The following is a 26,608-nucleotide window of genomic DNA, read 5'->3' on the forward strand; positions in this document are numbered from 1 at the left end:
GCCTTTTTGGGTTTGCCTATGAGATACATTGTCAAAGGTGATCCGCCCCAAAAGGATTATATCATAACCACGTGCGGAAGATGCTGTGCTGGTTGATCCTTGAACGAAAACTGTAAACTTTTGTCTTTTGTCACTTAAGTTTTGGTCGCAGCACTTTGCATTAGCTGAGAATTTCCACAAGCTGTGGAGTGGAGGACTTATTTTGAACATGATGCCCACGATCATTACCAACAACTTTGAAGCCAAAGAAAGTGCTTATAGCTGTTGCATTGCTAATATTCCGGGGTCCATTCGAATCTTTGAAGAACATAGCGATTGTCGTATCGGGCTATTCCCAACGTTTAGACGCTTTACGCGCAGGATGTGATCGAGGGATCCAGCTGGGATGGCGTAAGCAGTGTTGGACGCGTCCTCACGCAGTGATCCAAATCATTCTCATCTGAATATTTAACAGTCACCACCATGTACGGTATGTTTTGCAGATGGCAGTGACGCAAAACGCCAATCTCATTTTTCATAATGGCATCTAACGATTCAATGTGAACTTGTTCAGGTCGACCGCCAACAGGATCGCTTGCAAACCGTCCAAGTAGCCGCGCCGGGTCAACAACATGTAAGTGAAAACATATTAGGACTGCGACTTGCTCATGGAGATATGTATATGATTAACCTTTGGATAATAGCATGGGGAAGAGGCGGCGCTGCGGCGGGAGGAGCCCCAGCTCCTCCGCGAACTGGTACGATCTGCATGTTTTGATTTTGATGGCAGGAGCTCATCACGTATTAATTGAAGGTGCGACGAGGGCGGGTGTACCTGGAACCGCGCGACCCACGACAGCGATGAGAGGAGCATTTGGTTTCCAGGTGGTTGACCGGCCAATGACTCAACAGGGCCTGGGAGGCATGCGTACCGGCGTCCAAGGTACATACATAACTACATGACCAGACTATTCCTAGCAGCTTCACGCTAAAGTTCCCTGGCTGACGCACTAAAGTGTAGGGCCTGGTCGTATGGTGCAAGACATTACGTTCTTCCAAAGCGAACTTCGGCAAAAGATAACTCTACTGAACAATGAGGTCAAGCGGCTATGTGCGGAATACGATACATTGAACAAGGAGAATGCCAATAGTGCCGCATTTGAGAAGAGGTATGCAATTGCCGAATAGGTCAACTTGCTGGATCCAGCAACGGTCTAACGTTACTAGAGCCGACATGCTGGCGGAGGAATTACGCGATCTGCAGGGTCAATTAGGAGACTTTAACACACTTGTCGACAAGCTTCACACGGACACCGATCTGGAAGACATTGAACGACATTACAACCAGCTCAAAGCAAAGAACGAGCGGGAATCTCAGGTGTTAGATGAAGTCTTCATGGAAAGACAACAGTGAGTGTCATGGAGTTTGGGCGGTGGGCACATGAAGAAAGACAAAAGTTAACACACCCATTTCCGTAATCAGACGGGAAGCGGCAACCAGGGAGCTGGAGAACCAAATAGAAGAAGAACGACGCCGGACAGAGGAACAAATCAATGATCTGGTTCGTCAATCATGAAGTCGTAACCGTCAAAGTCTTGATATTGAAATTGAATCCTGATTCTCCAAAGGATGATGCTCGTCGAGCACAATATTACGACCTTAAAGAACAAAACTTCAGATATCAAGAGGAGATTGCACGAAGGCAGCTGGAGCTTGATGAGCTCAGCAAACAGACGACGGCGTTACAAGAGGTATGTGAGCGCCCCATCTCAGCGTAGTTGGATAACGACAATGATGGCGATAAAGGCTCAAATCATCCGATGGCTCATGATCGTTGCGTATAGGACTTGCGACAAGATCCAATCAAGAAACGAGCTCTAGCACTGAACGAGAAAGTGAACGAGTTGCGCACAAAGAAGCAAGAGATGGAGGAATCACTTAAGGCTTTGGAATCAGAATCTGGACCACAGGAGAAGAGCAGACTACTGCAGCAGGTAATTAATTTTGCGCGATCCAAGGCTTTTTTATGCGCAACGAACCCACTTTTTGGTTGACCAGGTCAAAGAAGATAACCAGGAAACATCTGCTATGGAGCGCAAAATTTTGGAGTTCGAAGAACAAGCTCAAAAGATGAAGGAACAGCTCTCTGAATTGGACATGGAAATAGATTCCAATCAGGGTATGCGAAGCACCGCGTGCATTTCCGACACTCCTTGTTCACTTATATATGCGCTCGATTCTGACACAGCCGAGAAGAATGCTAAATACGAGGAGCTTCTTAAGCGCGACCGGGACATGCAGAACTTCATTGATAACTTTGAGGATCGGAAAAAAGACGCCGAGGAACGCAACAGCCAGACTGAAAAGAACATCGTAACGTTGCTGGACCATATTCGGGTAAAATCGCACGACAGCAGGGTTGCATCAGTTTTGCCATACTCCAGCTTGACGTTCTTTCTTAATCAGTCGCTCTCTAAACACGAGCAATTGCCGTCACCAGAAGGATTTCAAGATTTGCAAGGCGATTTAAAGTTTAAAGAGAAGGAAATGCGGAATTCCGAGAACACAATGGAGGCTTTGGTCCAAGGTTGGAGCTGCTGAAGTTATTGTAGCATCAAGTGTACTTTCTCTGATGTTGATATGGGGCACATTAGAACGGGATCGACGTCTTCAGGACCTGGAAAAAGTCAACCAACTTGAAACCAAGATGGCGGCCGAGCTGGAGCAACTTCGAGTTAAAATGGAGGGGCTCAAGAACGACCTTATCAAAGTCTCTGATATCGAAAGTGTGAAGAAAGAAGTTGAGGAGACAAAGGCTGTATGTTTCCTTGTCCAGGAACTCGTCGAACTTTTTCAGACCCACAAATTGACAACTTTACTTGCATCAGCGCAATTCATCGGAGCGCGAGCAGCTGCTTACACTGCGAGATACACTCCGATATCAGGTGCAACACACGCTTTCTGCCAAGCACGAGGCGAAAAAGACGTCCTTGCACGAAAATGAGACGGCTGCACACCTGGCAGCTATGGAGCAACGTTTAAGGCATATTGAGGGAACCAATTTCCATTTGAAAGAGTGTAAGTTTTTATGGCAAGATGTGGGAGACATTACAAAGCACGTTCAGCGGATTGACATGGCGAATCATTTCTTTTTAGATATAAGCTCAAAGCTCGCTGAAAGTGATTACAAGCCCGTTGCAAAGCAGGTGTCCGCCCTGATGGAGGAAGTTAACCAACAGATTTTGAAAATAATGTCAGTTGCGCCAGCGCGGTGAAAGGAATAACTATGTTTAACCAACACAATAATCATGAAAGTAGAAGTAATTTAGAGGTGTTACAACTTTGTAGAGATCGCTTTCTTTGTTTACCCACCCTCAACACGTGACTAATCACCCCAGCCCAAAGTTTTGAGGCATGGCGTGACGGCCATAACGTCTCCCTAGCCAAAACACCCCACAAGTTCATTCCCCACACACACCTCGGCGTTGCAGAGGGGAATCAATTGAAGCCTCTCATCGGACACCCTTTTGACAGTTGGTGCTGTCACTGCAACCAGATCGTAATGCCTGCTGCAAAGCTTCCCGATCCTTGCAATAGTCTTGGAGGCCTGAGTGAGTTTTTTGGGCTTCCTAGCCAATAGCATATCAGTTTGACACAAGTTGACATGACCATAAAATAGCACCCAAATCTGTATTGCCGGCGGGAGCAGCAGCAGATCCTCGTCCTTTAACTCCTGAGAGCGAGGATATTGATGAGGGTTATGATGAAGACTTCCCCGACGATTTCCCCTTCTGGTATGGAGGAGCTAGTGGAGTGCAGCGGATAGGGGCCACACGCAAGGCCTCGGTGGATGCGGCGCCGTGCCCTGAAAACGAACATGAAGGAAGGGAGGAAGAGCATGATGGTGGTGAATACGAGCACGGAGAACCAAGGGAACGCCGCTCTTCATATCACGATCATGATTCAGTCCTCCACTATTTTGTTGCTACTAGTCAAAGTGAAAATAAACTCGATCGCTACCTAAGCAACATCATTGAAGCCTTTTTGAACGAACCAGCTCCGATATACGCTACTCAGCCTGACACCCCAGAATCTATGCGCGCTCGCTTCGTTCAATCTGAGGTACCTCTGCGTTCAAAGGCGGCCGGACAGATTGGAGTAGCATCCGCAGAAGAATATTTGCGGACAGTCAAGTCCAACGTCATTGACCGAGCGACTCGAGTCTCATCTCCCAAAATGATTGGGCACATGACAACCGCGCTACCTTATTTCCATCGGCCGCTTGCACGTCTTTTGGCCGCCATGAATCAGAACGTGGTGAAGCTCGAAACGGCGTCAACCATGACGTACCTTGAGCGCCAGACAGTTGCGATGCTTCATCGCGAGTTTTATAATAATCCGTCATCCTTCTATGAGGCTTACATGCACAGCCCTGAACATTCGCTCGGTGTATTTTGTTCTGGTGGCACAATAGCGAATATCACTGCCATGTGGGCCGCGAGAAATCGAGCACTTCCCTCAGATCCACAAAATGGCTTCAAAGGGGTGGAGAAGGAAGGATTATTCAAAGCATTGAAACATTATGGCTATGAAGGTGCAGTCATCGTCGGTAGCAGACTGATGCATTACTCCTTCAAAAAGGCCGCGGATTTGCTGGGGCTTGGTGATGAAGGGCTGGTAACGATCGATTCTGATGATGCGTTCAGGATGAGGATGGACGAGCTTGAAGCCAAACTATCTGAACTCCAAGCCAAGAAGTACCTGATCATTGCAGTAGTTGGGATTGCCGGCACAACAGAAACAGGATCTATAGACCCTTTAGACCGCATTGCCCTACAATGCCAACGGCAGGGAATTCACTTCCATGTGGATGCTGCATGGGGTGGGCCTCTCATTTTCTCCGCCGAACACCGCCCAAAGCTTCATGGCATTCACCATGCCGATACCATCACTGTTGATGGTCACAAACAACTCTACACACCCATGGGTCTTGGGTTGCTTCTTTTCCAACATCCCACCACCGCGCACGCAATCCGAAAAACTGCAAACTACGTGATACGACACGATTCTCCTGATCTCGGCAAGTTTACTCTTGAAGGCTCCCGACCCGCCATATCTCTCCATCTTCATGCCAGTTTGCATCTTCTGGGACGGGACGGGCTCGAATGTCTGGTCACGCGAAGTGCGACACTCGCGAGACAAATGAGCGTTAGAATAGATACACATCCCAGCTACGCATTTCAAGGCCTCCATCTGCCGGAAACAAACATCTTCTTGTTCAGATACCTGCCCAAAGAACTTCGTGTCAAAGTTCACACTGGCGAACCTCTAACAGAGGAAGAAGATGCATCCGTCAGTGATTGTACCAGGCGGGTTCAAGTTGCTTTGGCCTCTGCTGGCACAGAGCCATCAGAAGCAACGCAGGAGCCATCGCCACCCACCGGCTTTGTTTCGCGGACACGGGTCAGATTCCACGGCCGTGATGTGGACGCGTTCCGCGTAGTGATCGCCAATCCTCTGACCAGCTGGGACGATGTGGAGGATGTTCTTCGCAACATGCTCATCATTGGAGCCAAAGTGGAAGCAGAGATTGCGAATGAACGGCGTCCCTTGGTGGCACAACACGTACCTACTGTTCAGAAGGTAGATGGAAATGTCAAGGAAGACATTAGCAGATGGAGTGAGCTCCGAGTTCCCCAGAAGGGGGAGAAGATGTGGGTGGGATGGCCTTTCGATATGTAAACAATGCACAACTTACAGGTGGTTTTGTTACATTGGTCAAGTAACCTAACTTATAGAACTCACGTAGGTAGAGTAGAGAGAGATGTACATGTAAATAGTGGGGTGGTAGGGTGTGACAGGACAATGATTCAGATGGCTGGATAACTCGTTTCTTGGGTGGAACAGCCACCAATTTGATTTGACTCATATGCACAATTGCAAGTAGCCGCTACATACGCCGTCCCAGTACTTATTCTACACAGCCTATACTGACTCTACTGCTTTCCTTGGAGCTCTTTCACAAGCGCCACGTACTGCTTCTGAGCCTCCTCCTTGGACGTACCTAAATGTCAAAATGGAACGGATATTAATGTCACTGTCTCCTTAGCATGTGGGAAACGTCCTACGCACCCTTCAACTTGGTCCAGGCATCCCACTTTGCCTTTCCTTGGAGGTCAAACATGCCAGGCTTGGCTGTAAAAATAAACACCAGTCAAAAGACCGCTATTTGGCCACTGGATTACAGATGAAGTAACACCCACTAGTTTCATTGTCACCAACAATAGACTGCTTGAAGAGAGCGTAGAGGCGGAGAAGTTCGTCGTTGCTGGGTTTGTAGGAAAGGTTCTTGACGTCCTCGGCGGCTTGGATGAATTCAGGCTACGACAATAAACAAGGTGTCAACCAGATCATGACATCCACGCGTAGACTGAGGGCTAACCAAGCACACTTACGTTTCCAGTGCTTGCAGGGTCTGCCATTTTTTAAATTGTTATTGCAGTAGAGTATGAAGAGATGTGTTGAAGATGCCGAGACGATGAAGCGGCCACCACAGACTTTATATTGGGCTGATGTGCCGGATAAACCGGATAAAGTCTTAATCGCCACTGTTGCAATTCCACAGTTGGACTCATTAAATGCAGGTTCGAGCCGCCCTGTTCCGCCACGACAACAAGGCCGTCCAGCTACAAACTTGATCGTTGCGCCAGCAACTGTGAGGTTTCATTGAAATACTGACATCAGATCCGTGCAACATGGTACGTTCGCCCTCGCATGGTAACTCTTGTTGTAGGTCTGACTCTGACCCGCTTTCATAGTCCGACACATCCTCTCCAAGCGTCCCCCCACGTACCGCAGCGGGTCTGCGCCGACGCCAGACTGGTACCGTGGCGAGATCGTCAACGGGAGCACGTCCGGCTACTAGCGGACCGGGTGGTATGATGAGAATCTACACTGACGACTCACCGGGAATCAAAGTGTAATGTTTACTCGTGCATTTGCGCTTTGGATACGTGGTTGTTGACGGGGTGTTTGTGATTCCGTGTTTAGTGACCCTGTAGTTGTTCTGGTCGGAAGTTTAACATTCATTGCTTCGGTTTTCATTCTGCATATCGGTAGGCACATACATGTACCTTTCTTGACAAGAAGGCTCTTTTGCTAAAGTGTTCCTTGTGTACCAGTGGGTAAATACACTCGTTAACGCTCGCGCCCGGATTGGTGAACAGAGGGTATGTCAAGTGTTGGAACTACGGAAAATGGAGGATTTGGGGGGATCAATGGATGTATTTCGTAGATTGAGAACCTCAGAAATATGAGTATTGCGTGGCCTGGAACTGCCGTCCGCCTAGCCAGATCTTAAATCTTGCCTTGACGTTCCTTGAGTACCGGTTTGACGAGCAATAGGAGTGGGAAAGAAGCCATCATGTGCTGCCAGCCCCGTGAATTTTCACAAATGAGCTTGCCGATGAAATCCACATGAATTTCTACGATGCAATGTGTAATGTCATTAAAGGGCAAGTGGTCTACCAAGACTATTCCTATATCAAAACCATTTCTATCAATATCCTAAGCACGTTCCAGAATCACAGCAATACCCTGACCACCGCCGATGCATGCCGAACCAAGGGCGTAACGACCGTTGGTACGCTGGAGTGCGTGAGCCAAGTGCGTCGTGATTCGTGCCCCACTGGCCCCGAGAGGGTGACCCAAAGCGATCGCACCACCGCTGGTGTTTGTCTTGGCGCGGTCCAAACCAAGCTCTCGCTCAACGGCCAGGAATTGAGCGGCAAAAGCTTCATTGACTTCGATCAAGTCCATGTCCTTCAAAGACAGACCAGCTCTCTTCAGAGCACCTTGGATGGCAGGCACGGGACCAATTCCCATGATGTTGGGGTCAACGCCTGTGTAGAACCAGCTGACAAGACGAGCAAGGGGCTTCAAGCCGTGCTTCTTCACTGCATCTTCGCCGGCAACGACAAGACTCGCGGCACCGTCGCAGATGCCAGATGCATTACTGCGTTTGCAAGTTAGACATTGGTGCCATTCTCAAGGATCTCCTTTACAATCTGCTTACCCTGCCGTCACAAGACCGGTGTCCTTGATGAACACTGATGGAAGTTTTGCTAAACTTTCGAGGGTTGTCTGTGGGCGTGGATGCTCATCGGTGGTAACAGCCTGAACTCCCTTCTTCGTCTTGATCTCCACTGGTGAGATTTCAGCATTGAAGATGCCGGCTTCGTTGGCTGATGCGTACAAAGACACTTTTAGACATTATCCTTTGAAATCATAACCAAAACTAGCATACCCTTGGCCCATCGCTGCTGACTTTGAAGAGCAAATTCATCACACTCTTTACGGGTAATACCATATTTCTTTCCAAGGTTTTCGCCAGTGATACCCATGGGAACACGCTGAGGGAAACTGTCAACCAAGGCATGGGCAAGGGTGTCTTCCAATTTTTGGCTGTGTTTTGCATCCTTATGAGACCACGTACACGGGTACGTCCATGGAAGTAAAGCACTTACTCTACACCATATCTTGTACCAGACCGAATGTTCCGAAGCGCGTAGGGTGCTTGGGTCATGTTTTCTGTACCACCGGTCAGGACAACATCCGCTTCTCCCAAGATGATCTCTTGTGCTCCGTTAATGACAGCCTGGAAACCGGATCCACAAAGACGGTTGATTGTCAACGCGGGAGACTCAATGGGAACTTTGGCCCGATGTCCAACATGGCGGGCAAGATAGGCCGCATCTATATAAAGGGAAGATTTCGCATTGTTTTTAACCTGATCGCTAAACCTTCCATAACACTGGATGTATCTGGCTTACCTGCTGAGGTCTGCAGCACGTTGCCGTAAATAACAGAGTCAACCTTGGTACCCTGAGGCAAGTCCTTGATCGCGGCAACAGAAGCTAACCCACCAAGCTCGGTAGCGCTCAATTGCGCAAGCTTTCCTCCGAACGCACCAAAAGGCTGCAAAGGTCGATACCAGCGGTTAGTGATAGCTGCAAAGTGAGCCAAATTCCGTAGAGATACCCACTGTGCGCTTGGCGGCAACTTTATGTGACGAAAAGCAAAGAAGTCAGCGATAATGCAAAGAACGAAATCTCTAGGGGTACAGTACGAAGCTCACCAATGAAAACGTCTTTGGCGATCTTGGACATGACGATGAGGTTGGTCTGGTGGAGGAAGAGCAGCAAGCGAGGCAGATGGAAATTGTCAGCAGCTCGGAAGGACTCGGCGATCATGTGAGTCTGTCCCACCTTGGCTTAGTATTTGTAGATATTAATTTAACCGACCCACGCTCTCGGACGCGCTTTTGAATTTGCGATTTACTGGACGGACTTTCAAGATGAGCAACGATTCTGAAAAGCCATTTAGTGCACGCCCCGAGTGGGCAGATGTCACGCCCGTGTCCCAAGATGATGGTCCAAGCCCACTTGTTCCAATTGCCTACTCTTCTGCTTGTAGGTGAACTTTGAACGCTACCGCGGTCCTCACCTAACCAACGTGCAACTGTTTAGACTCGGATGCAATGAGTTACTTTCGAGCAATCTTGCAAACCAACGAATATAGTCCTCGCGTACTGGATCTCACTGCCCATATCATTCGCCTTAATCCCAGTCACTACAGTGTGTGGTCAGTCTCCCTAGTCCGATCTCAAAGGGCTACGGCAAGGGCCTGGCCGCTTTGCTCAAAAACGATCCTCTCAACCCTATGGATGATTACTCCAGGAAATACCGCCAAGATGCCGTAATTGCGAGGGATGCAGATCTCCTGAAGGAGTTGGAATTTGTGGAAGAGATGGCAGAGGACCAGCCAAAAAGCTACCAAACATGGTAAGGATGGTGGGTCACGTTCAACCCCCAGTAATCTGTGCCCACGCGACGAGTGGGCACTAAGGGTAAGTCGAAAATTACAGGCACTATCGACAGGCCATAATACGGAAGCTCGGCGATGCGTCGCGGGAAGTGGAATTCATCAATCGAATGCTCCATATTGACTCGAAGAATTATCACGCGTGGTCATATCGGTAGGATTACGATACCTCCACAGATATTGCATACCACTTCTCATCAATCAACTTTTATGGCCTGCTCCAGTCAATGGGTCATCTCTACCTTCGATTTATGGGATGGAGAAATGGCGGATACCAATCGCTTTCTGGACATGGATGTGCGTAATAACTCTGCGTGGAACCAGCGATATTGGGTGTTGAAAAATCGTCCAAGTGGTTTCACGGATGAAGATATTGCGGCGGAAGTGAAGTATGATATTTATCGACTGCGTCCTTGACGCCGCTTGGCAGCAATGACTTAGATGGTCCCGGATGCAGATATGCTTTAGAGATGATCTATTTGGCACCGCGTAATGAGAGTCCATGGGCTTATCTTCGTGGGTAGGTGCCACAATGACTGTGATCTGGATATAGTTATCATGAGTATTGACGATCTAGCAGAATAGTGGCACTCGGTGGCAAGACTCTTGACGATTTCCCTTCTGTGGAAGAGACCTGCAAGGATCTTTCCGATAAAGGGCAATCCATACCACATGCCCTCGCCATGCTTTTGGATATGAAGGTAGCGGTAAAGGATGTTGATGAATGTCGCAGGGTGAGTTTATTATAACGGGTCTTTAGGACTCGATATGTGAGTCTGACCTCCGTTTGATGGGATCCGCCAGATCTGCGCGATATTGGAGGAAAATGATCCAATTCGCCAAAAGTATTGGAAATATCGGGCAGAAAGTGTCAAATGAAGTGCTCCGCGATATCAAGTGGCATCTTCAGGTCACGAAAACGTGTATATAATGACATTGTACAAACAATTGCTGTCTAAAGAAGGTCATTGGCAGCTCAAGATAATTATTTGAAATTCCTACGCCATTGTTACGCCGCCGATACTAGATAACTCACAAAATTATACAATGAAGAAAAACCTTTACCTACATAAAAATTGCCTACTTATATTCCTATAGGCGCACGCCGCTCTCCAAACGCTTCCATGACGAAATCCCACAAGAGCACATAAACCTCCCGATTAGCCCCCCCGGCGGACATGGAATGATCGGAGTCAGTATATACTTGCACGCGATAGTTGCGAATGCCATTTCCGGTTAAGCGCCATACCAAAGACGCAGTGTTTTGAAAATGTACTGCAGAATAGTGACGAAACAAGGACGTTACTAAGAGCGAAAAATAATGACCATCTGAAATGAGTAAAATACTCACCATTATCTTGAAGCGTCGGTGAGCGGCGCGGATACCAGCAAGTTAGTTTACTGGACCATAAATTCACGCTACTGCATGCGAACTCACCATCAGCTGTTCCATGAACAAGCAAGAACTTGGTCTTTTCAAATCCTTCCATTTCTCTTACCATGCTCTTGTCATAGCCTTCCGGATTCATGCGCGGCGTCTTCATATACCTTTCAGTATATATCGAGTCATAATACCGCCAATCAGTAACAGGTGCGACAGCCATTCCAACGGCAAATAACCCCGAGTTGGCTTCAACCACTTTAGTGGCCATGTAACCCCCATATGACCAACCCCATATAGCTATCCGGCTCGCGTCCACGTACGGCTGCTGACGCAACCATTGCGCCGCTGCTATTTGGTCTTCTACTTCCACTGAACCAAGGTGGTTGGCCACCGTCGATCGGTATGCTCGACCCATGAAGCCTGTACCGCGCCCGTCTACGATGATAGAAATAAATCCGCCAGCACTTGTCACAGCAGTCATAAAATCCACTGAATACGATTGCTGTACCAGCTGCGAGTTGGGCCCACCGTAGACTCGCATCAGCACAGGATATTTCTTCTTTGCATGAGGGTCAAAATCGTATGGAACCTGCATTTGGACGTTCATATTCAGCACGCCACCCTTCCCGTCCGACTTTGCGCCGCTGGGGATTTGAAAGAATTTGCGTTTTGGTACCGCGTAGAGGGGCAAAATGTCCCGAAGACGCTGATTATCCGCGACGTCCTGAAACCAGCTCCCGTCGGCTTTCACCACTCTGCTCCAGGGTATGTCGGGCCCTCTGTATTGAAGGAGATAGTAAGCACAGCGAGGAGAGAAATTGGCCGTATAATAACCAATGTCTTTCGCATCTGGGTCTACGGCGGTAGTCCCGTTAGGTTGGAATTCCAGAGGAGGCAAAATGATACTCGAAGAATAGTTCATCGGAGGGGTCAAAGCATGTTTATTCGAACCATCTAGATGCACGCTGTACAAGTGTCGCTGCGATGGACCTCTTTCGGTGCTTGTAAAATAGACGATTCCTCTCTCGCCGTCGATCCCGACAATGTCCGCTATTTCCCAAAGTCCGCTGGTAAGCCATGCAGTCGGCTTCACTTCGGTCACGGTCGAAAAATACGCAATATGCGCGTAACCGTTTTCGTCCTCCATAACTTCAAGGTACGATGGATTTTGCCTTCCGACAGCTTTGGAAGGCGGCACAAATACGATCGGTTGTAACCGATTTATCCACCCGTTGTCGCTCACCACATCCTGTCTAACAAGGTTGCTCTTCCATGTGGCCCCTGTTGCACTGGTCTTCAGTTCCGTCAAAAAAAGCTTCTGGTGGCTTTGTATTCTATTTGTCATCCGGACCAGCATGGCATCTTCTCTGACCCAGTTGACCTCGACAATGAGACGATCATCGTCAGGGAAATATTGGGCCATGTCAAACTCCACAGGAACATCGAGTCCCGTTGCGTTTGGAGAAGAAGGTGTCGCGACATGTAGGCTTACAACTGGATTCTGCGCTCCAGGCTTTGGATATTTGATGGACACCTCCTCAGGATAGGACACTTTCTGGTTCTTTTCGTAGTACTGCAGATGGTACTCTGGTACCAGTGTTTCGTTGAACTTTAGGTAAGCCAGATGTGTTCCACCAGGTGAGAACCACATTGCGTCGTGAGTCCCTAGCACTTCCTCTTCATACACCCAGTCCGCTATGCCGTTTATGATGTCTTTCGATCCATCTGTCGTAATCCGCACTTCCGTCTTCGCATCCATTGTGACGTAAAGATCATTGTCTCTGACCCAGGCAACATGATGACCGGATGGACTCCATAAGGCTAAAGCTACTTTTCCGCTTCCAATCTCACCGGGTATTGATTTATCGGACTTTGAGGTGGTTAAATGCTCTGCTTTTTTGTCCGCGACGTTCCACACCCAGTAATTTGCAAAGAAAGAGTGCCTCCACCCCTTCTCATGGTCAGTTTCCAACAGGATGTATTGCAAGTCGCGCGAAATTTTGTAGCTACGGAAATTAATGCGATTCCCGTTGGAGTCTACAGCATCTGCCGCCTGGAGAAGTGTACTTTTGTTCCCCTGTTCCACATGCTGAATATATATGCTTCCCTCACTTGCAAATGAAAAGTCCCCGTCGTTTCCTAAAGTAATGATAAGAATACCGGTTATGCCATATCATTCCTGGACATGACATACCATTCTCCCATTGATACAATGGGAAGCGGGGACCAAACGTGTAATTAAATACGTGACCTAGCGTGATATTCGGACGGGAGGATCTCTCTACTGACTCATCTGGTTTGGAAATTGAACAGGTTGTTAGTACAGTCAAACGCTCTCCGAGGAGATGACCTGCATACCTGGGTACGGGCCATTGCTTGCGATTGATGCCAGTACAATCAAAACCAATACCACCGCCAAACCACACATCAGGAACGCTGGCTTTGGTACGGTTCGCTTGGCATGGCGCTGCAGGATCGACATTGTAAACAATCAAGGGGTGTATGCGGCGACATACATAAGAGCCTCACCTTCGCAACTCTAGCCAACCCTCCCAATAGTCCTTGTGCAGCAGGCTGCTCCACATCGTCCATATAAGCGTCGTCATACTCTGACAGCTCCTCATCCAATCTACCATGTCTTGGTCGGTCGTCATCAAACCTCCCTCGTAATGGAATCCGATCGCCCCTTTTTCCATCGAGATTATCATAATCAACAAATAGAGCAGGGGTAGACCATGACTCGCTCTCGTATCCTGTTTCCGAAAGGTCGACTGCAGCAAATTGCTCTTCTTCTCTCGTGTATGAGGCTGACATCGTGGCAAGTGTTTGATGCTGGCTAGTGTCGTCCGGCGGCATATGTAAGAGGAAGCAGGAGCCAAGAGCGGGTAGGATCTCTCTCCGCTTCCAAACACCACAGAGTGACCTTTCCCCTCGGTCGTCCTTGGTCACGAATCGTTCACTCCTATAACCTAAAACTTCTTTCTTTTGAGTTGGGAAATGGATATCGTTTTGGGCTGGGGGCTCGTACGCTTCACTGGCGTCGCGGTGCTAAGCCCACGGGACCGTGCCACTTGCTTTGTTGCCATGACTCGCAAGGAAGCAGGAACTCGTCAACGATTCTGCAACGAGACCATTCGACACCAAAATGGCTTTGGGAGTTCGACAGGCCCTAAGAGCAACATTGGCTCTACGAACACTGCCTACTAGGCTTGTATATGCACAAGTAGGTTTTCCTTTTTTCCTACTCAGTGTTAGAAGAATAAAAAGCAGTCGGAACCGCGAGGCGATCTGCAATTTGATATTTCGAGCCACGGAGTTAATCCGGTCTTTGTTGAAACTAGAGAACCAAATTCCAGAAGCCAGATATACATGTGTTCCTGAGAGAAGATATTGCGGGAATAGGTGACAAAGGTGCGAAGATAGCGCAAAAGTTACTGCACGAGTATTATTTTTTAGCTAACAACAGCGCTCTATAATTGCAGGTGAAATTGCTCTTGTCAATCGTAAGTAGTAGTCTACGTTTCTTGTCAACTGGAACCAAGAAAAGAATGGAATATCCTGATTGGTGGAACACAGTATCAACAGCACGCAATTACCTCGTCCCATTCGGTCTCGCATATTACGTCCCAAGAATAAAAGGGAAGGCCGTCCTACCTGATGGATGGGAACCACGGATTCGAGAAGATGATGTCGTGTTAGAGACGGTACATTATTTCAGGGATATTTTCGCGATTGTCCTGAGCTTTTTCGTCGCTCATGTATCTATTCCAGATCACACCCGCCTATTCTACTGTAAAAGTTGAACAACGCAAAACTGTCACTGTCACCGCCACCAACGCTGAAACTTCTAAACCAACCCGAGAAGAGCGTGCCCAACAGGAAGTCGAGAAACTTGCTGCTCTTGGCACTATTAAAGAACTTGTCTTTGAACGTGTCCTTCACAGACCAGAGTCAACAAAGATTTATGGTTCTGTGTCACAGGAGGATATCATCAAAAAGCTATTGGCTGAACATGGAGTATCCATAGATCGAGACGCTGTGCAGCTGGAAACTAAAATCAAGGACGTTGGTGTTTACAAGGTTACCGTGTCGCTGGGAGATGGATTCAAGCCTGTGGACGTTGACATTATCGTTCGCGGTGCATCTACGACACTATAAGATGCTGAGTAAGGATGGAGAAATACCAAGAAAGAAGTAGATAGCATCCGCATAAGTCTAGTCGTTCATTAAGCGTTCATAGGGATTTCGATTCATTATTTAAAAGACCCTTGTGTGCAAAATATACAATGCAAATACTGAAATACTCGACGTACAAGACATTACGAGCGTCAACTATACAACATGTACGGTTTCAGTGCTACAAATAAAGATATTAATCCCACCCGCCTACGAGAAGCCCAGCACTCTCTACTTTGTCACCCGTTCTGCTATGTTCAACAGCCGCTGAAGGTTCCAGGATACCTTTTGGCTTCCGGCCTTTAACCTCCACAACAGCAATAACCCCTGATCGTGCATTTGTGGACTCCACAACAGGTGCTGGGGGTGTAAAAGGGGTAGCCGCGTCAAACAATGCAGCTGATGCTGCAGTCGGTGCGGCTGATGGTGCGACCTTTTCCGAAGACGATTCTGAAGATATTCGTTCAACTGTTGTAGTCTTGTAAGGGGGTTGCGTACTGGAAGACTTCTTTGCGGGAGGGTGCTGGCTTTTATGTGCCGGTTCCTTAGTAGCTGCCGATACCTTCTTCGGAGCAGTGGCGCCGTTTAGTATCGGCTTACTGGTTGATTTTCCATCAGTCTTCCCACCAGTACCGCGTCGGGGGTTCTTGCTTGACGCTTTACTGGAGACCGCAGATTCAGCCTCCTCGACGAGGAAGAATGGATCTACTTCATTTACTTGTTCATTATGGGTAGGTGCGACCTTTTCCTTTCGTCGGTCACTTGCGGAAAGAGTATGATTACCCAGTCTATCCCGCGGCTTTGAACCCTTTGACTTCCCCGAAGATCCCATCCCGTTGGCTGCACCGCCGTGCAGTTGATCATTCGTTGCCTCTGAATGCCTAGCGCGCTTGGCGCTGTTCACCTTACCGCTCGTCGGCCGCTCCTCTTTCTGATGCTTTACATCATGATCCTCCCGTTTTCGCTTTACATTATTTTCTAGCATTGTCTGCCCCTCTTGCCTTTCTGGCCTACTAGCAGGAATATGGGTATCGCCGATATTTTTGCTTCGCGTCCTCTGTGGCAATTCCGCTCTTGGTCCAGTACCATCCTCCTCCTTCTCATTCGCTTTCTCTCGTTCCAATTTTCGTTGCCTTTTCTCCATGAAAGCTTTCCGCTTGGTTTTTCTTTCCAAAAACTTTTCATCAAATCTCTCTGTATCGAGCACCCGTAACGTTGGGCAGAGAGTCAGCAGTGTTTTACGATATTTGCCACTCGCGGCCTCTGACACGCCTTTCTCCTTTTCCACCAACGGATTGCCCTTCAGATTCAAATTGATTATGGCATGTAACGATGCAAGACTGGCAACATCCGCAATGGAGCGCATAAGGTTGTTCCCCATATCCAGGATTTCTAACGCAGGAAGGAATCTGATGTGATCTGGGATTGAGAGAATTTTGTTATCGGTGAGCCGCAGTTCCTTTAGGGAAGGAACCATGCGCAGATCAGGAAAGGTTCGAATCTCATTATGAGCCGCAGAGAGTTTTGTCAGGTTGGGAAGGGAACCAAGGCCATCCAAATTCGTAAGTTTATTATGGGAGACGACTGAAGAAATAGAGGTATTTAGTCAAGAGAAAAGTTGAAAATAAAATGCCAAGGAAACCAACCGAGGGTGTTCAGCTGAGTCAGGTTGGCAAGGTACTCAAGGCGGGCGATTTTGTTGTGATTAAGAATGAGAGCTTTCAGCAATTTGCAGTTTGCAACATGGTGCGAAATACGGTTGACTTCGTTATGGCTCATATTCAACACTATTTGCCACCTTGGAATAAGTCGGGGTTTGCAGCGTTGACTACAACATGGACAATACTCACCTAGCAGCCTTTGCAAATGTTCGACGCCCTCCATACTTTCCAAAGAGTTTCCGGACAAGTTCAACCACGTTATTTCCTTGTTATACTTGATACCACTCAAGGCATCCGCCTTTTTTATAGCATTTTTGCTGAGATCCAGCTTGTGCAGGTTCACAGCAGCGGAAATGTCTTCAATGTGCGATATGCCGAGATCAGAGCAATTTGCATTGACCAAGTCAGATAAGGCACTCCCGGGGTGGCGGGAGGCCAGAATGGCCGGGGTGAGTTTCATTCTTGTCAGTGAACCCAACCTAATTGAATGATCTACCTTGACCCATGCGACCAAAGTTAAGCTGACGTCAAAAACAATTCAGCGTCACGTGACCTCTCATCACATGGACGGAACACTGCAAGTATCGCTTTTCATCCGCAACTGTGTGTTTTTGTTGATGCATACGGCATCATGATTTATGCGTAATGGTAGGAGTCGTTGTATTTGGGAAGACATTGTGTAGACATTGTTTATAAAGTTTGCTTTCCGCGGAACAGGACTATTCATCCAGAACAGGTCTTTTTCAGGGCAATGAATGGCCAAATGCCGTGTACCCTCATGGATACCAATGCCCTGCCACATAAAATTGGTAACAAAACCGCGGCCATGTTGACATCCGGCTATCTTTTATCACAAATCTTGTATTTGTTTTTGGTCTTTTCAATACGAACAGCTTGAGATTTGGAAGGGATGTTCCCCTGAAGGGAGCATGGGAAGTGGCTTACTTGCGGCGCGGTGTCACGTCCGTGACAGTTAGACGAACCTTTGTTTGAGAGCTATTTAATATTTCACAGGCTCACCCCAACCCTGCCGCCTTGTACGGAATGCTCTTGCCCTGGACAACCCTTCCTCGCTTTGTGCACCATCCCTGCTGAGACCATTCAACAATGACTATGGATTATACTCTGGGGTTTGAGTACACAAACTGGTCGTTTTATGTGGAGGTGATACTTAGTGCAATCCAGATTTGCGGGGTCATTTTTAATGGCTGTATGTTGTCTGACCAAAAGCAGCGTCATTTGATTCTATACTTGAGTTTTCCGCTAATGATGTGATATCTCTCGTTAGTTGCCCTCATCCTCTACTGCAATTACCGAGAACTCCGTACCAGACCAAACTACCTCACGGCCTCTCTTATTGTCGCCGATCTCTGTTTCTGTGCAGGATGCCTTCTGGTTCACATATTCAATTTTGCCGCCGGAGCTGCCCCAGGAGTTACAGGATGGGATAACATCAAATGTCAATTCATTGGCGTGTGGATAATGACAACTGATGCCTCGGCATTGGGGAGCTTGGCCGCAATCGCAACCGAACGCTGGTTTACAATCGTCAAGGGCATAACGCTGTCGAAATGGCAGGTTATATCTTTGGCGGCAGGTGTTTGGCTATGGGGTGGTTTCATGAGTGGGTTGCAATACTCTTTCGGAGGACACTACGTGCTCCAAGCGTCCGCTTCCTGTATGTATCCGAAAACCTGGTTTCTTTTACGCTCAATGCTTTATGAATAACTCTATTCTTGATCATAGATTGTGTCGGACAATGGCACGGTCACGAGGCAAAACAGCTCATTTTCACTTTGCTGACCTTCACCACCATCGTTGGAACGTACATGTGGTTTGTCTATGTCTACTGGAGCATTTACCGTTTCGTCAAATTCGTCCACGCTCGCATGCAGAGTGCTCTAGACAACGGTGGCTTATCCGACACGACCGTGGCAACCGATGAACGTGACTTTCAAATTCGTCTGGCTATCAAGTCCGCCATCCTTGTCGGGGTGTTCACTATCTGTTGGACTCCTGAGCACATGTATTTCCTTTATGAAATGATTAGCGGCCGACCTTCACCTGCATGGCTTGACAGCGTTGGCGTGATTATGCTTGTTATAAACGCTGCTGTGGACCCCTTAGTCATCTTGATGTTGGATAGCAGATGGAAGAGGGCTTCGAGATCGATACTCCGGCTACCGGAACCAACTCCTCGGGATGTTAATGGGAAATTGGCAAAGTGAGGCTGATTCATTGAAGATACCATAGAATAGGTTGAGACATTTTGGGATTACACTCTCTGAAGGTGAAGTTTGCTTCCTAAATGGACGAATAGCGTTAGCATTTGTATGAGCTAGATTAGCATTAGTTGTACAGTTATATTTTAGTAGTTTTTCTCAAATCTGGAGATTTAGTAGAGGGCCTATGATCGATAATCTAAAGCAACACTGTTTGCCAATTCAAGATCGCTCAAGAATGTAGCGGTTGCAATGGCAGCAATTTCCACAGAATGGCTGGGTCTAGGACCGGATAAATCAAGAGATCGCTGGGAGTACCCAATGACTGCTGTGACTTGCACGAATTATGTAATATACTAAGCCATCTCCGCGTTGGATTACCTGTACACCCCTTGCCCTCTCGCCCCAGGGACCTTCCCCTGGTCTTCCTCTCGTCCAAGACACACAAAACAGCGTTAGCCGCTCGCATCAACGCTGCGTAAACACAGCGCTTTCAGTGGAATCTCCTTCCAAAAGTTGTCTCTTAGCCGAAAGACTGTGGGGCAAAGATCTCGTACAAGATCTGTCATCTGCTCGCTTCTCGTATATATCTGTCACCGCTGCACACGAAACATGCTTCCTGTCCTAGTGCCCTTCGGATGGGCTGCGTCTTCGTACCTGTATTGGGTTCGAGGCAAGCGCTTTGACACGTTAACTGAGATCCTCGAAGGTCCAGATCCACAGTCGTCACCAGAGGCAGCGTTTCAAACCTATGAGAAGACATGGGAATACGAGTTTCCCTTCCTATCAAGAATGGTATGTTGATGTGTAGTCTACGTGCTTCCTTGGAGATCTTGCATAGGAACATGTTTTATAATGTTTGATATATATTGATTCGATCTGACTTGCTGCGCACTCAGGCCTTCCACTTCGGCATGCTTCGAGCCTATGCAATTCCTTCCATTGCCCAGGCCATTTCGTCTAGGCATGATATAAACACGTCAACAGATTCAGGAATGGCAAATGTTGCCCGTCGTTTTGAGGATACCGATCTTCTTGTTAAGGAAATGACGGAGCGTCCACTTACGCACCCTCGAGCGCAGCAAGCGTTGGAACGTGCAACGAGGATCAGATCCCTGTATAGGCTGACAAACGAGGAATATTGCTATGTCCTTTCGGTCTTGGTAGTGGAACCTTGTCGGTTGGTGGAGAAATGGGGTTATAGGAGTCTTGCAAAGAAGGAGAAGGAGGTGGGTTCCAGGCTCTGTGTTTATGTTAGGCATAGACATAACAGCGATTGTCGAGATTTTGGACTAATGTCATTTTCCGGTTAAAGGCACATTATGAAGTGTGGAAAGCAATTGGTACGCATATGGGAATCCAGAATATTCCGCCCAGCTTTCACGACATGGAGGAGTTCTCTCGGGTACGTTCCAATGTGAATCATGTTAGTTGGAGGATATTTAGCGTATTAACTCATTCGTCATCTAGAAATTTGAAGAGAAGCACATGGGTGCCCACCCATCTTCCTCTGCGCTGGCTTCGGCAGCGATCGATTTATTCGTCGATACCCTGCCTTTCAAATCCCTGCACTCGATCATTCTCCCAATCGCACGACGAACTGTACACGCCTTGATGGACCCAGAGTTAAGGCAAGCCCTTAAAATATCTGCTCCGCCTTTCCTGCTGTCGTGGGTGGCCGACTTCATGTTACGCGTTCATGCTGGCTGTGTAAGATACCTATTACTTCCCAGAGAAGAACCGGCGCGTAGAACGCCGGAAATAGCCGCAGGTCCGACCGGACGTTATGTACCGGTGACACACGTGTACGGGGACTTTTACGTGCACGGTTATCGCGTAGATGAACTGGGCCCCAAAGGGATGCAGGAGCCGTTTACGGTGATGATGGATAATGCTGCAGACACAAGTGTACAAGGCAGGATCCGCAGAGCTTTGTCGCTGCATACACCAAGACTGTCTGTCCCTGTCAGTCCTGCCAAGCAGCAAAAACCCGTACCGGATTCCGCAATAGAAATGGATTTAAGTCCTCGCAAAAAAACAGAAAACTCGATCCTGCGCAGACGAAGTTCCTCCAATCGACTTAGCGTTAATGGAGAAGACGATCTTAGACGTCGACAAACAGTTGAAGACGATGATGACGACGGTCCTGTTCTCTTCAGACGATACACATGGAATGAAGGCATACACGCGCCCGTGCCCCGTAGGCCAGTCGTCCGAGGCTTGTTTGCAGAGTCTGCTGAAGTTGACGCGTGGGCGTCCTTTGGAAGCAAAGACACATGAGATCGGACAAGAGGCAGACATTCTTGTATCACTTTTACGGCAGAGTGTTCTTTGTTGTCAACATGCCCTTTTGTATAGTTTTTTTTGGGTGTCGGGTAGTGTGTTTTGTTTTGGCATCTTGTACATTGATATGTTTATGGACTTGGTATTTTAAATGGGCAACGCGACTCTGTGCGCTATTTAATCTAACCAGCGAATCTATTGAAATAGGAATCTGGGTGCAATAGGAGCAGCTTATGGAATAATATCTCGATGAGGAAGCCGCTTTCCTCACACTGGATCGTCTTTACTTTGGAGTAAATACTCAACCATGAGCTTTCTTTGATCCGCATATGCGATCTGTTGTACGCCATTGCCGATATGAGACTTAAATACTATATGGATTGCATTCATATATACACATATGAACTATACAGCAGTATTACAAGCCCAGGACTGTGACGTTATAGTTGCCATGATCGTATGGTATCGCCCTCATCCTGCGCGATAAAAGGTCTATCAACACTTTTAATCATCACATCCCCACATAAGGGGCATTCAGCTGCAATAAGATCATCCAATTCCTCCTGAAAAAAAAGGGTAGAACATGTTAATTACAAAATCAGACGCTGAATATGCGACTGGACGTTACCTTTAAGGTATCCGGACTGCGTGCCTTATTATTTCCCTTTGTTTCAACAGCGGAGGGAACAGGGCTGGCTTCCCCTGGTTCTTTAACACGCCTCATTCCCAACATTGCCGATGACAGTATCGAGCCACCGTCATCAACTAGTGCCGCTCTCTTTGCGGCAATTTCCTGTGTAATCCGTTCCTGGAGGTCTTGTATCCGCTTACTTTTCGCCGGCGTGGATTCTTTGATCACCTAGTAACAAGGCAAATTGTTAAAATAAGAAGGCATTGCTATTGGAGAGGACTCTTGATGCACGTACTTGATTGCTGAGGCAGTCAGCATGAAAAACGTGCTCACAAGGAAACACATAAAACTGTCGTGTCAACAGCGGGGATCGGCATGATTTGCACCGTTCTGCGACCGGAATGGTCGTGTATCTATGAATGCCACACTCAAAATATTAGCGGGATAACCCACTTGTCATTACAGAGGTGCAATGTACGTACCTGTTTCGCAATTCTCGGATATCCAGCCGGATACTCTCAGCGCTCTTGGTTGCTTCATCCATTTCCGCTTTCAATTCGTCAATGTGCTCATTATATTCTTCCAGTGCACTACAAATCTCATCCTTGAAATCATCAATAAGGACAAAATCTGGGAAAAAGGGTAAGATGTCCTCTATCTTCAGAAGATCTGAGGTTTGCAATAGGAAAGCCAGGGCTCTAGTATTAATCAAGTCGTGCATTGGTTAGTACTAGCAGATATTTTTCATTCCCGATCCTGCTTTTCCTTACTGTTTGATATCCCGGTTTTCTTCAATGACGTGTCGCGCTATCCGCAACCACAGCTTCTTCCTCAGCGAGTTATCTTCTTCGGGCTTATTGGCATTGATCTGGGCTAGCTCCAAGTCGTTGAACTACAGAAAATATGTCAGTCAGTTCCTCCTTCGCCGGATTACTTCCATCGGACAGGCAGATGGACGCCTACCTTCAATGCCAAATCAACAGCCTGCTCGTGCAAATTCATTGCACTATATATATGGACACAGGCCTGGGCCAACCCATGCTGGCTACACAGTCGCAGGGCGTATTGAAGATCATATCGGGGATGGTCCTTCTGTTTGTGTTCAGATATTTAAGCTCCATAATCTAACCAAGGGCCAGTGTACTTTATGAAGCCCTCAAAAAGTGTTCACATCTAGCTACCTGGGAATTCAGGAACTGGAGTAGGCCCTCTTCGTCATGACGTTTTGCTTGGGATATGTAGAGTGAAAGGAGGTAGTTGTGAACGGTCATGTCCGTATTTTGCAGGTTTTGTGTGACATATTGTAAATAACGGATGGCTTGATTCTACAGTGGATAGATAGCTCAGCAAAGCCCTTTAACGACTGTATAGCATGCCGCACATACTTGTCCCTCTGTCCCTTTCTTTCCTGCGGATCTCACCACTTCGTATTTCAACAAAGCGGGAATCAAATTACGAGGATTCAGGTTGGGCTGTCTTATCCATGCATTCACTGTCTCATAAGGGGCATATTCCATTAATATTGGCGAGAACTTGTAGTACAAGTCCACAGACGTCTGAGCAGACTACAGTTAGGAACTCTATAGTCGTTTCTTTGCCAGACACATAACAAACCTGCCGTGCTAGTACATCCAAAGCGCTCTGCCATTGTCGCTCTTGAACCCAGTGAGTGACCACCTTCTCATAGTCACCCATCAGTTCCAAAAAATATAGCAGCTCCTGGGTCCGACCGTGGCTGGCAATGATTTTTGAAGTAGTGTCGCGATCCAGTCGTGTCTATGACATTGGTCAACGCCTACCCTATCATCTGTTAAATTCATCCTAACTCACCTTGTACTTTCGCAAAAATTGCTTGAACTCATCAATTGCGATAGCCTCCTCTTCCTCTAGGGTTTTCTTCTTGGAATTCGCGTCCTCTAGGCCCTCTGTCGCCTCCGCATTCCTACTCAAGGTCTCCACGGTGGCTGCTGCATCGCTGACTTTATCACGCAAAACATTTAGCCTGTTGATGAAGATCTCAACTAGCCAAGTGGATATTAGGGTGATCTGCGTCGCATCCTATCCACAAACTGTAAGTATGCACACGATTGTCATTTAAAACGGCCATGCCAGCTTACTTGCGATCTAAGCCGCTCAAGCTTCTGAAAAAGGAAATGCTTCAAAGCTTCACGCTCATCTTTTGCGATAAACTTGAGAACGATTTCCTCAAACGAGAGACTCGCAGACTGAGCATAATACGTAGCAGACAATATATAGCGCTGTTGAGAATAATAATATTCTGCCTGAGCGGTAATGATTTGATCTTTCTGGGCAGGATTCTGCATGGACCCATGATGACTATCAGCAAAATGATACGCAATGAACACGATACTGCAAATTCAATACCTTAGCATAAGAAAGAGCTGCGTCGAAGCTCTTTTTGTTCAGATAGATACGCCATATGTCTCTGTCCTCCTCCGTTATTATCAGCTCATAAAGAGCCAGATTTGTAAAAATCCAGTAGGTGCTTTTGAGGGGATCCACAGAGATGCCAAACACCAGCTCGCCGAATTCCTACAAGTAAAATGAAACGACAACGATAAGTTCCACTATTCGGGAGTTTTGAGTATTTGCACTCAAGGCGCACCAAGGGTATCTGTTCTTCGTAATCCACTTCACTTGTCAAGATGTTTATGGCTTTGATCGAGCTTTCATACAGGAGCAGGTAGTGAAATTTGGTGATATTGATAGATATCGGCACGTCCCCAGGAAGATAAAGACCTTCAGCAGGCGATTCATTTTCTTGACGACTGGGGGGTCGCGGATATCTAAGATTTAGGATGATATACTGATTGACATTTTGCGTTTAGTAATGTCCCGGCACACCATCCACTTACGGAAGTAATTGTGCGTTATTGATCACACTGTCGCCCACGGACTGATTACCAAAGACGAGGTCCCCACAATAGAGACCGGCACCTAAAGGTATTGGGGCAACTTAGCATATGCGCACGACTGGGCTCATCACCTCACCATTCAAGTACGTACCTGTAAGCCATGCAAATGTCTTGGGAACACTCGGAAAACCAGTCTCTTTGAGATACTGGCTCCAAAATTGTAGTTCCGTCCGCACAAGATCTCCTGGCATCTCCTGGAAATCTGGCAGCCCAACGTTAAAGACCGTGGCCATGATGAATACATAAAAAGATGTCCGTACTTGCAGTATGACCATCATAATGCTTAAAAAGCTCACTGAACATGCTTTTATCAGCATCATCCTCCCCAATATCACCAATAAACTGATACAGTCTGTTAGGGGTAGCTAGAAAGACTACGCATTTCTTCGGAACTGCAGGAAATTGCTCGTAGCGCAAACTGCTGATAGGCATGCCTTCCTCAGGAATAGTGAAGACCTAGAGACTCTTGTATATCACTTTTCGCTCTACATAACTGCGCAGAAAGCATAAAGGACACGTACTTGTTGGAAGTACTTCTCTTCCCGCTTAAAGAACTCATCCGTCGGCTGCAATTCAGCTTCAAAGAGATGTCCCTGCTTTGACCCGATGAGCATTACTCCAGTGGATTCCCCAGTCACGTTTCTTGGCTTTCCCCATCCTATTGATTCAATGATCACTCCCTACAAATTGCGATGAGTTGGCAGGATGATGACTTGTCGGCCTTCGATTGAAAAAGGTGGGCTACCCGAAATTTGTTTAAAATTCTCGGTTTTTTCCATTTTTCGAAGAGATAGTAGTTGTCACCAGCCTCGGTGGATATCAACAAGTGCTTTGCGCTGGGATCCAAAAATATTTTACGAATTTTATCAGTCTTCTGGCGCAAGGTCGCATCAATCTCTGTTTGTCCATCGTAAAAGCATTATCAGTCGCCTGCATATCGTCCGCCCAAGGCCGATCTCTTACCATCAATAGCATCAGACTTTCCCAAATCAATTCTATATATCTTTTGTGTATGCACTCCGTCCCTTCCTGCACCGTGTCCCTTATGCTCCATAACAAACACCAGCATATTGTTTGACACTGCTAAGGACACCAAGTTGCCAATAGGAAATGGAAACTGGACACGATCCAGGGAGAACATGGGAAGAGTGTGGTTCTCAACTCGAGCACTGACATATCCTTGTTCAAGCTATTGCCAGCAGTAAGAGAGTTGTTACAGGCGAGCGCAATAGTTCTAGCGGCCATTTTGTTTATCACATACAATTACGGGCGTCGAGCGGGTATCAAGTTGTTTTCGTCTATCCAGGGCCGCAAACTCTTCGGTATTTATACTCCCATCGTTCTCAAACTGGTCAAAGAGGGACATTGCTCTGCGGTAAGAGGCCAAGCGTTTGCGAAAACCTTGAAGGAAAGTTGCTTTGGTGGTGAATGACTCATCTCAGACCACCTTTGC

At 47.4% G+C, this 26,608-nt stretch overlaps 12 protein-coding genes across 13 annotated transcripts; 7 read left to right on the top strand and 5 right to left on the bottom strand.

Annotated features, from left to right (window-relative positions):
• Positions 1-462: 462 nt before the first annotated feature.
• Positions 463-3,255, top strand: SPPG_03805 (uncharacterized protein; the record flags this gene model as incomplete). The annotated part of the gene is made up of 15 exons (XM_016752052.1): positions 463-469; positions 554-613; positions 684-737; positions 794-922; positions 1,001-1,148; positions 1,207-1,389; positions 1,463-1,541; positions 1,609-1,731; positions 1,825-1,974; positions 2,039-2,159; positions 2,229-2,377; positions 2,447-2,567; positions 2,635-2,798; positions 2,869-3,058; positions 3,137-3,255. The coding sequence occupies 15 exons, from the start codon at positions 463-465 to the stop codon at positions 3,253-3,255; spliced, it is 1,797 nt and encodes a 598-aa protein (XP_016608722.1).
• A 287-nt stretch (positions 3,256-3,542) lies between these two features.
• On the top strand, positions 3,543-5,722 carry SPPG_03806 (uncharacterized protein; the record flags this gene model as incomplete). The annotated part of the gene is made up of 2 exons (XM_016752053.1): positions 3,543-3,591; positions 3,660-5,722. 2 exons carry the CDS (start codon positions 3,543-3,545, stop codon positions 5,720-5,722), a joined length of 2,112 nt encoding a protein of 703 aa, XP_016608723.1.
• A 113-nt stretch (positions 5,723-5,835) lies between these two features.
• On the bottom strand, positions 5,836-6,575 carry SPPG_03807 (uncharacterized protein). Its single transcript, XM_016752054.1, has 4 exons — positions 6,436-6,575; positions 6,244-6,361; positions 6,113-6,175; positions 5,836-6,044 (listed from the first exon to the last, which is right to left on the bottom strand). Exons 1-4 carry the CDS (start codon positions 6,460-6,462, stop codon positions 5,977-5,979), a joined length of 276 nt encoding a protein of 91 aa, XP_016608724.1. The 5' UTR covers positions 6,463-6,575; the 3' UTR covers positions 5,836-5,976.
• SPPG_03808 (uncharacterized protein) lies at positions 6,489-7,340 on the top strand (the record flags this gene model as incomplete). Its single annotated transcript, XM_016752055.1, has 5 exons — positions 6,489-6,695; positions 6,799-6,959; positions 7,031-7,109; positions 7,162-7,209; positions 7,275-7,340. 5 exons carry the CDS (start codon positions 6,489-6,491, stop codon positions 7,338-7,340), a joined length of 561 nt encoding a protein of 186 aa, XP_016608725.1.
• Positions 7,341-7,367: 27 nt separating this feature from the next.
• SPPG_03809 (acetyl-CoA C-acetyltransferase) lies at positions 7,368-9,180 on the bottom strand. The gene is made up of 7 exons (XM_016752056.1): positions 9,117-9,180; positions 9,024-9,040; positions 8,812-8,956; positions 8,506-8,734; positions 8,286-8,443; positions 8,055-8,223; positions 7,368-7,994 (listed from the first exon to the last, which is right to left on the bottom strand). Exons 1-7 carry the CDS (start codon positions 9,145-9,147, stop codon positions 7,547-7,549), a joined length of 1,197 nt encoding a protein of 398 aa, XP_016608726.1. The 5' UTR covers positions 9,148-9,180; the 3' UTR covers positions 7,368-7,546.
• Positions 9,181-9,335: 155 nt separating this feature from the next.
• SPPG_03810 (uncharacterized protein) lies at positions 9,336-10,741 on the top strand (the record flags this gene model as incomplete). Its single annotated transcript, XM_016752057.1, has 8 exons — positions 9,336-9,450; positions 9,508-9,622; positions 9,718-9,822; positions 9,906-10,016; positions 10,087-10,251; positions 10,320-10,382; positions 10,443-10,596; positions 10,667-10,741. The coding sequence occupies 8 exons, from the start codon at positions 9,336-9,338 to the stop codon at positions 10,739-10,741; spliced, it is 903 nt and encodes a 300-aa protein (XP_016608727.1).
• On the bottom strand, positions 10,726-14,253 carry SPPG_03811. 2 transcript variants are annotated; one of them, XM_016752058.1, is made up of 6 exons: positions 13,776-14,253; positions 13,605-13,713; positions 13,441-13,539; positions 11,301-13,385; positions 11,214-11,219; positions 10,726-11,137 (listed from the first exon to the last, which is right to left on the bottom strand). In XM_016752058.1, the coding sequence occupies exons 1-6, from the start codon at positions 14,100-14,102 to the stop codon at positions 10,947-10,949; spliced, it is 2,817 nt and encodes a 938-aa protein (XP_016608728.1). In that variant the 5' UTR covers positions 14,103-14,253; the 3' UTR covers positions 10,726-10,946. The 2 variants fall into 2 exon arrangements, with proteins under 2 accessions (XP_016608728.1, XP_016608729.1); XM_016752059.1 differs by having other exon boundaries at positions 11,214-13,385.
• A 118-nt stretch (positions 14,254-14,371) lies between these two features.
• On the top strand, positions 14,372-15,625 carry SPPG_03812 (ribosomal protein L9). The gene is made up of 5 exons (XM_016752060.1): positions 14,372-14,469; positions 14,588-14,657; positions 14,729-14,749; positions 14,823-14,950; positions 15,018-15,625. The coding sequence occupies exons 1-5, from the start codon at positions 14,392-14,394 to the stop codon at positions 15,402-15,404; spliced, it is 684 nt and encodes a 227-aa protein (XP_016608730.1). The 5' UTR covers positions 14,372-14,391; the 3' UTR covers positions 15,405-15,625.
• SPPG_03813 (uncharacterized protein) lies at positions 15,408-17,573 on the bottom strand. Its single transcript, XM_016752061.1, has 3 exons — positions 17,273-17,573; positions 17,069-17,209; positions 15,408-17,006 (listed from the first exon to the last, which is right to left on the bottom strand). Exons 1-3 carry the CDS (start codon positions 17,541-17,543, stop codon positions 15,619-15,621), a joined length of 1,800 nt encoding a protein of 599 aa, XP_016608731.1. The 5' UTR covers positions 17,544-17,573; the 3' UTR covers positions 15,408-15,618.
• Positions 17,574-18,190: 617 nt separating this feature from the next.
• On the top strand, positions 18,191-19,311 carry SPPG_03814 (uncharacterized protein; the record flags this gene model as incomplete). Its single annotated transcript, XM_016752062.1, has 3 exons — positions 18,191-18,293; positions 18,372-18,761; positions 18,830-19,311. 3 exons carry the CDS (start codon positions 18,191-18,193, stop codon positions 19,309-19,311), a joined length of 975 nt encoding a protein of 324 aa, XP_016608732.1.
• Positions 19,312-19,917: 606 nt separating this feature from the next.
• SPPG_03815 (uncharacterized protein) lies at positions 19,918-21,585 on the top strand (the record flags this gene model as incomplete). The annotated part of the gene is made up of 4 exons (XM_016752063.1): positions 19,918-20,100; positions 20,205-20,534; positions 20,621-20,710; positions 20,776-21,585. 4 exons carry the CDS (start codon positions 19,918-19,920, stop codon positions 21,583-21,585), a joined length of 1,413 nt encoding a protein of 470 aa, XP_016608733.1.
• A 352-nt stretch (positions 21,586-21,937) lies between these two features.
• Positions 21,938-26,588, bottom strand: SPPG_03816 (tethering complex subunit PEP3). Its single transcript, XM_016752064.1, has 20 exons — positions 26,417-26,588; positions 26,119-26,344; positions 25,901-26,052; positions 25,677-25,835; positions 25,416-25,611; positions 25,247-25,357; positions 25,096-25,177; positions 24,846-25,026; positions 24,605-24,772; positions 24,337-24,537; positions 24,050-24,277; positions 23,834-23,995; positions 23,605-23,775; positions 23,401-23,544; positions 23,183-23,311; positions 22,990-23,111; positions 22,702-22,917; positions 22,515-22,632; positions 22,217-22,447; positions 21,938-22,151 (listed from the first exon to the last, which is right to left on the bottom strand). The coding sequence occupies exons 1-20, from the start codon at positions 26,519-26,521 to the stop codon at positions 22,029-22,031; spliced, it is 3,225 nt and encodes a 1,074-aa protein (XP_016608734.1). The 5' UTR covers positions 26,522-26,588; the 3' UTR covers positions 21,938-22,028.
• Positions 26,589-26,608: the final 20 nt, after the last annotated feature.

The sequence above is a fragment of the Spizellomyces punctatus genome (assembly GCF_000182565.1).
Source record: "Spizellomyces punctatus DAOM BR117 chromosome Unknown supercont1.6, whole genome shotgun sequence".
NCBI lineage: Eukaryota > Fungi > Chytridiomycota > Chytridiomycetes > Spizellomycetales > Spizellomycetaceae > Spizellomyces > Spizellomyces punctatus.